This window comes from Mesitornis unicolor, unplaced genomic scaffold, assembly GCF_000695765.1.
Source record: "Mesitornis unicolor isolate BGI_N332 unplaced genomic scaffold, ASM69576v1 scaffold26572, whole genome shotgun sequence".
Taxonomy (NCBI): Eukaryota; Metazoa; Chordata; class Aves; order Mesitornithiformes; family Mesitornithidae; genus Mesitornis; species Mesitornis unicolor.
In genome coordinates, this window is record NW_010170231.1 from 44446 (window position 1) to 52920 (window position 8475).

Genomic DNA, 8475 nt, shown 5'->3' on the forward strand with positions numbered 1-8475 from the left:
TCTTCACCCAGCCTTGCCCAGGGGAAAATTTTTAGTCTCAGGGAGCTTGTTTAGGTTGGTGTAAGGGTATTAAAACAAAGGGGATCAGAAGCAAATAAATCAAACAAATACTAAGACTATCAGAAAAAAAATACTAATAGGTGGTGTTTATGGAAGAAAGAGGCTGAAATACTGTTCCTCGAGTCACTTAAAAAATTGGTGAGCAAAATGCATGTTACAACAATTCTGTAGTAGCACAAAGTTGAAAGTAAGTTTCTGCTGTCTCTTATTTCTGGAACTCTACACATGATCTTTTCTTTCATGGCACAATGTGTCCCCATACTCTTCTATGTTTTGCATCTGCTCCATACTATGTAGGCAAGTCAGAGCTGATCATATTCAGGACATATTTTGTAATTTATTATATGAAGGATTATCCAGTTTGAAGTTGATGGGCTCTCTACTCCTTAAAGACCACAAATAAATGTGCCTTCAGAGTGTAATGAACCTTCCTAAAACCTATCACTATCATTATATTTAAATTCTTTACATAAACTATCTCTTTTCTTCCTCTTCCAGGATCCTGGATTTCCGTCGTGTGCCACCAGTCGCAGGCAGACTAGTTAACATGACAAGAGAAATACGAGATGTTACTCGTGACAAGAAACTATGGAGAACGTTTTTCATCTCACCAGGTAGTCTTGGAAATAACACTATATTCTTTCTATTGCTCCAAACACGTACTTAAGGGAACGATGTGTAGATTGCTTAATTGGTTAGGTATTTCTAATAGAACTGTCTTTGAGACCTTTGAGTAAAAATAAATGTGGAGACATAGCTTACAAAGAAGACTGTATTGTTTTGAGTTGAGTGCCTTTACCCCTTGACAAATTATCTGCAGAGACAGGCTTTTATGTTCACAAAAGCAATGTATTCAACAAATGTTTTATGTAGAGTAGTTTCTTCTGTTGCTCTCAGTTTACCTCAATCATTATTACTTAGCCCATTAGTTATTTAGATTTCTTTTTCTGTTGCAATGTGATCTGTCACTTCTGTTGGTCAGATGCATTTATTCCTCAGTTTTGACTGGAGGACCAAAACCTAATTTTCTCAGAGTCACAAACCTCGGTTTTTGTTACAACAGGAGTCTGAAAAAAAGTCAAGCAAATAGATGGGTAACGTATCCTGCTTCCAGCTCAAATGCTCATCTGGGTAGAGGCCAGAGTAGAAGTGACCCAAATTGCTCCCAGTTCTCATTCTTACTTTTGAGGGCTGACCCCAGGAACCAACAGCACTCTCTATTTCTAGTACTCTTCTCTCTTTCACAATGTCCATAGAGTGGGAATTTTACAAACACAGAGTAAAACCATGCCCTGCTCAACAGAATATAGACCTAGGGTAGGTGAGGATGAGCAGAGGGTGGAAGAAAGTGCTGTCACCTCTGATTATCATCTGGGATGCTGAGGTGCAGAAATGCAGTCTTCAAGTTAAAAATATAGGCTTAAGTATGCTGTTAGAAAAATATATAGGAAAATATTCAATTTAAAGCATGTAGCTGTGTTCCAGTAACCTTAGGTCATATTATTTCAGCTGCATGTAAATGCGCTTTGCTGAACTCAGGCTGTGGTTTGTGTAATAGACAGTCTGGAGCAGGAATCTCCTGAGATCTCTCTCTTGCTCTCTGTGTGATTGGCCAGAAGCTGTTTATCCCAGATCCCTAAAGTCAAGATCCAAAGACTTAATTACAGTTTCTCCTGATGTAACTGTAATTTATTGCTGTTAGCTAGAAACCAGAGCCCTGTCATTGAAGAGCTTTCTCTCTCAAAATTTTTATCACACTTCTGTGATCACCTATAAAGTCATTATTATGACTGTTATTTTTAGCTTAATATTTATGTTCAGGTCTGCAGGACACACAGTTGAGCAGACAGTTATTTATTCCAGTAACTTCACTTGAAAAATACATTATATAATTACAAGAGGTTTCATCTTACCTAGTGTTATGAGCGCTCCGATTTTACATGTGCAGTCGTGGTGACAGTGGTGACAGCACATGGCGACAGGAAATAGCGACGGTGTTCACCAAACCTGATGAGCAGGCATTGCTGTGTGCCAGGCACTTGGATCTCAGTCGCTTTCTCTCCTTCTCTGTCTCTGTCCCTCTACACAGTTTTTTTTGCTTGCTTTTTTTGTAGGCAAACGATCACACAAAAGATGGCAAAAAAAATCTTGTGACCATTTATGTGCACAAGGTGCTTCAGCTCATGTGAAATATAAGCCGTTTTTATTCCCATTTTAGCAAGTAAGACACAGATTAGAAAGTTTGCTTGCTTTTTAGTCTTCCCAGGTTATGTATCAAGGCTTAGGGGTGAACTTGAGTGGTTTCTGTGAATTATGAAACTGTACTCAAGTACTGGGCACCTTAACAGCAGCCAGAGCAGCAATGCAGAGATAAGGCTGCTGGTTCAGATAAAGATCTTTATCTTGTCATTATGAAATTCCAGACATCCAAGGGATGATCCAAGTATAATCCTTTATTCAAATTTATTTAGAGACCGCAGATAAATTCAATTAAAATATTTGATTAACTATGAATCAGGCTTTTCTGGAGAATAAAATGCTTAAGCAATTAATTTTTCTTTTAATTTTACATTTCCTAAATCAATATACTTTGCTTAAATCGTGTTGGTTACTTGTCAGAGTTCTTCCCTACAAATCCCCAGTTTAATTACTTGGATTCTCATTAACATATGCTCAACCTCTGTCTTGTATTTCATACTGACCTTAAGAGGCAGGCATTAATTAATGCTTAATGAAAAAGTAATAAAGGTCCTAAATTAAGCGTTTAGAAACAAATTCATGAACATAGCAGGCAGCTCAAGCAGCAGATTAAGGGCAGAACGGGAAAAGAGGAGAGTGCTGGGACGAGCCCCACAGCCTGGGGAATATGAATAGGGAATGGGGAACTTGGGAAGACTGGACGAGGTTGACTTGTCCCCTCTGGCAGATGAGGGCCATCAAAGTCACCTGGTTTCAAGGGAGAACTGGTTACAGAGCTGAGAAGTTGTGGTGTGATGTACAGATACTTGCAAGAACCAGTCTGTGCATTAAGCTGGCAAGGCCCCTCTGGGACTCCCTTTCGGGTGGCTGTGTCTCTGCATCTCCATCCCCAGCGGTGCTCAGTGACAGTGGTCATGGGGACACATAGTGTCTGCTGACAGTGTATCCCTCTCCATGCACCCATATACATCTCTTAAAATTAAATGAGCACTAAATGTAATTGATTTTATACAAAGCTCTTCTCCTCAGGCTGGGAGACCGCTGTTGGCAGTGGAAACCCTCAGAGGTTAAATATTAATGGTGCTCATAAATGCACCATGTTATTCCCTGGACTAGTGCGGGGATGTGTTGGAAGAAACCTCACTGCATTTCCTCACCTGGACCAGACCATCTCACTTGTCCCATTGGGCATGGAAATTGGGGCTTCTTACAGCCAGGGAGCTGCAGGCAGATGCAGCTGTGGAGCCTGCTGCAGAGCAGCATCACTTCTCCTATTGGAAAATGGAAATGGCTGTGAGCCGACAGGTCAGTTGATGCATTAGGCTGCGTTCAGAGAGAAAGCAGATTGCAGAAAAGTGCACTTCCAGGCAGTTTGGACTAAACATGAGAAATGGAATTAGGTCAGTAATTATTTAAATTAATTTTACATCCTTTGCAGTAGGGCAGACTGCAGCAGCCCTGCTACTCTTACAAATGAACGGTAATTTGCTAGGAAAAAAGAGACATATTAATGATGTCAGCCTTCATTTTGGAAGTAATTGAGGCAGCAGCTTAAAGAAATCAATGTTACATAGCTAGTAAGCACTATGGTTTTGTTCGTATTAACCAATTCCAAGGGATTATGGATTTTTTTTCCCCTCTCAGCAAACAATAGCAATTCTGAATTAGCTATTACTTTGAGCAGGTAAAAGAAAGATCTTTTCATGCGTTGCTCTAGTAAATATTCAGGATTCTTTCCAGTATTCCAATTGTGCAGGCTTGTTAAATGTCCTCTGTTAACAGTCATGCAAATCTCAATAAAAGGATTGCTCTGCCAAGCAATTTGCTTTAAGGTATCTCCACTTGTTCTTTTTCTTCCTGAGAGGAATCATTGTTCAGCTATCAGGGTAATGCACGGAAAAATATGCAGATGAGTACACAGACACTCTGGTTCTTAATTGTTGTAATTAGTTGGAGTTTCGATCACCAGACCATGATTTTTGTGTGGATTTCATTACGAATTCTATCCATCCATCCTCAGATAATGAAAATCAGACATTTGCAGCACCGCTTGGGATTCTTATGGGGAAATAATTTGGGGTTTTAATGAAGAAGGAGTTTGTGTGTTGCAAATTTCACAGCATACGAGCATTTCAGTGTGTATAAACATCCTTCCCTTTCTGGTTTGCCAGCACTGCTGCTGTTGCCATTTCTACCTGCCCTACAGGAGCACATATTCCTGGCAGTCCCTTCTTTTGCAGGTGTACTTAGGGATGGGGAGATCTGTACAGAAACACCTGAATCATATGAAAGGATAACCTATGAGCTGAGGAGTTTTAATGGGAGGAGAAGGGCCACAGTCCAATTAGCCCTCATCTCTCCTTTCCCTCTGATTTTTGCCTTCAGAAGACCAAACCTGGTTCCCAGCGTGGGATTGACAGCGAAGCGCTGGGCTTGTGTCTCAAGTGGGAATTTCACCCTGAGCCTGCTGTGCAGAATGTGGGTCACCTACTTAGGTTTCAAAGAGGCTTGCTACTGCACCTTGAAGTCTTAAATGAGAGCTGTGTTTTTCTATATTTGGTAACTTTTTTTTTTCTACATTTTTAAGAAACCTTAATGTGTTTTCCCAGATAATTCAAGCTGCTTCGTCTCACTGATTGTGTATAAGACTAGGGTAGAGATATCAGGATTTCTATTCTGTGTCAGTCAAAGCAGCTCATTTCTTTAATAGCAACTTGACATAACAGCTTCCTTTCACCTCGACTGCCCCCAGAAATTGGACAGGAGCCCTGGAGGTTAAGTATCACAGGTCTTAGCCCATGGGGAGAATAACAGCTGGCAGAAAAAGCTTTGCTATTGAATGTAACTTCTCACCAAGAAGTAATACTTGTGTTTTTACCACAGGCTTGCTGTCTCAGTGACAGGACACATCCTCCCATCGCTTGCAGGAGCAGGCGATGAGGACTCTGTGGGGAAATCAATGCTGGAGGAGCTAGGTGTCAGTGGGGCAAGCAGCCCAGCCTGGTGCAGACACACACACACTCGTTCTGCCACCGTGCAGTGGTGAATGCCATCGCTGCCACAGCCCCCAGGCTGTCCTGGAGATTTATCTGGATACGAGAGTGTGATTGCTGTCAAATGATTACTCCCAGTTGTTTCCATTGACAATGTGGAGCAGGGTTTCATTGTTCCCAAAGTTAAATTCAGAAGCAAACTATTAAACAGAGTATCTTCCCACTGTGCAAAATGCTGTGTTTAATATAATTCCTTGTTTTGAAAGGTCAGATTTACATAGTGAGCAGCAGAGGGTGCGATAGCGCGGGAGAAGCATTGCTGGGCCTTTTGCTCTTTACCAAACTGTTACGACAGCAGATAACTGAGCATCACCTTCCCACTGCCAGGTGGCAGCCAGGTCATAGCAATCCTGGAGGATAAATTGTCTCAGGCAATCAAGATAAATCAGCATGGGTTCCCTCCCTCTGCAGATGATGCTGACACAGCTGAATTGAAGCACGAGCCACACTGCAGCTTCGAATCAGCGCAGGAAAGACCCCAACCTTCCCACCAAGGCAGCAGACTCCTGGGAAATAAGGGATCTCTTTATATCTCCTAACTCTTCTGTGCTAGCCTGCAGCGAGCAGCATCTGTATGTGATTTCTTGTAAATCATCCCTTGTGGCTGCCTGGAACCCCTTGAAATACTTTGCAATAATTTTTTTTTAAAGGGTGTAAATCACAGTTGTTTCCCCTCAGTTTTTGTTGGTTGAGAATATCCCAGCCTTCCTAATGGCCCAGTATGATCCTCCCGTTTGCAGACCATCTGCAGCTGGTGCTGCTGCCCACAGGTGCTTGGACAACTCCTCTCTTTCATCCTGAATGATGGAAAAGGTTTTCAGGGAGGCATGAAGCCCTCCTGGTTTTGCCAGGATGATCAAAGGCAGTGTTGAGGCACCTGTGTTAGCCCTGCAAAAGCCCTGCAAAAGCCCTGCCAAATCCATGCGGTGGTAGCATTTGTTAAAAGGAAACGTGAGGAATTATGGACTGCAGGGCAGTGCGCCCAGGGCTTGTGTTAGGTTGAGATTGTCTAGATGTTGACTTTACACTTGATTTTAGACTAATGAAATGAATGAGTCATTTAATTAAATTGTTAAGGAACTAAGTATGCCTTATATGTAAGAAGAAGCTTAAATAATCTTTAAAAAAGGGTATTCTGCATGGTAAAACACTTTAAATTACCAAACTAAAAGTACAGACATGCTGAGTGCTTCCTTCCTTCCTTTTGTGATTTCTGCTCTTCATTTTCTCTTCCCTGAAGTACCTTTCTTTCAGTAATTATCGTCGAGGTTTTTGACCACATGGTAAATATTTCTGGACTGAGACAGGATGTATTTAACTTGTATAAGCCAGCCCTGTGAATGTAAATATACAGTTTGGGTTAGAGTTGTTCCTGAGCACAGATAGATGGGTGGCCCTTATGAGTCAGTCACAACAGAGGGATTCAAAAAGCCTGTATCTAGAGTAAAGTAATCACAACTAGATGGACAAATCTGATGGCCATCAACAGAGGCTTGGAAATGAAGAACTGGGACAAACTGTCAAGTAGTAACACACCAGCCTTTTAGTCCAATTATATGATGTAATTCCAGAGTTGGCAGTTGGTCTTGGATAATACGGTTAATTAATACAATCAAAAACATCACAAGACCTTATCGCTCTGTCATGTTCTCCTCCTTCTCCAGTAACAGCTCCTTGCCCTGTTTCTCCTTCCCTCCTGTTACCTCCATAGCACCAGGGCTGGTATTGCTCCCTGTCCTCTCAACTCATCCTCTCGTGTTGCCCACCAGCAGTGCACTATCCCTGCAGGGCGCTTTGCCGGCTGGAGGTTGGATCTGGACCAGGGGGATGTCACAGCGATGTGCAGGATGATGTGCTGCAGGGCATCGCTGTGATCAAAACCCACCGGATCACCTTTCTGAGCCACGAGGTTGTCTGTGGCAAGCAGAAAATCACCTCCCTCTATTCACCAGCCCTTTCTGCCTCATTTATACTGATCCTGCCCAAAGGGAGAGTAGCTCAGAAGTAATATTTGAATTTAGAGGCCTTGTGGGGAATTAGGAAGCAATGTGACTTCTCAGGTTCGTGCATTACCGTAAGGAAAGGGCACAGTCTTCCTCTAATGGCATTTTATGTGCATAAAGCAATGTCAAAAGAGTTGTAGCACACCAACAAGAAGATCAGCAGTGTGCTCCTGTTCTTGTTCATAGTGCAGCGTTGGTGGGGTTTGGGGATGAGCTGCTCTCTCACACCTCCAGTGAATTCACGTGGGAAGAAGGCTCTTGTAAAGAGGTGGGTGTTCCTGCTGGTACCAAAATATGTGCTGGCAGCTTTGGGGAGGTTTAAGGTAACACACGCTCCAAAACCTGCTGCAGGGTCTTTTTCTGTGGTTGTTGGAGTAACGGGATGTGTGGAGGAAAAAAATTGTGTTTGGGATGTTTGCTGACAGAGTTACATCTATGCGATTTCCACCTTCCATATGCACCCCCACATGGTAAATAATTCTCATTTCATTAGTAAAACTGACAGTTCTTCTCATAACCAGCAAGTAAATGAATGAAATGTTGTTGTCTGTTCTTAAAGAAATGAGCCAAGATTTTGAAAGGTGACTTAATTTTGGACACGTGCCACTCTTTCAGCTGTGGGATTTGGGGTTCTAGCCTGGGGTAACAAACATGTCCCAAAAAATGTATGAGTCTGGGAAAATGAAAGGAGAAAGGAAAGCATTTTTTAAAAAGTGGTTTTGGAATATAAATAGACTGAAAATAATCGCAGAGAGCTCAGCACAGGGTGTGATCCCAGCTGTTGAAGTGAATGTCTTTTTAGTGGTTTCAGTGGAAGAAAACCATGCGTGGAAATGGGGTCTTGGGTCTGAGATTTATTTCTGTTCATGTTCATTCACATATATTCCTGTTTTTAAGAATTCTTAAACACTAATTCAAGGGTAGGTTTTAAAACTCTTTTCCTTTATTTGCCAGCCAACAACATCTGCTTCTATGGGGAATGCTCCTACTACTGTTCGACTGAGCACGCCCTGTGTGGAAAACCCGACCAGATCGAAGGCTCTCTGGCTGCTTTCCTGCCTGATTTGTCTTTAGCTAAAAGGAAAACCTGGAGAAACCCTTGGAGACGTTCCTACCACAAGCGCAAGAAAGCAGAGTGAGTAGTGGTGAGCAAAGGGTTC

At 42.2% G+C, this 8475-nt stretch overlaps 1 protein-coding gene across 1 annotated transcript in view; it reads left to right on the top strand.

Annotated features, from left to right (window-relative positions):
- The window catches only part of FAM20C (family with sequence similarity 20, member C), a gene marked incomplete at its 5' end in the record, with an annotated part of 56488 nt that overhangs the window by 44441 nt on the left and 3572 nt on the right, over window positions 1–8475 (top strand). Inside the window, 2 exons of the mRNA XM_010179631.1 lie at window positions 559–674; window positions 8270–8450. Of these exons, the coding sequence (XP_010177933.1) occupies window positions 559–674; window positions 8270–8450 (297 nt within the window). The remainder of the gene's footprint in view (window positions 1–558; window positions 675–8269; window positions 8451–8475) is intronic.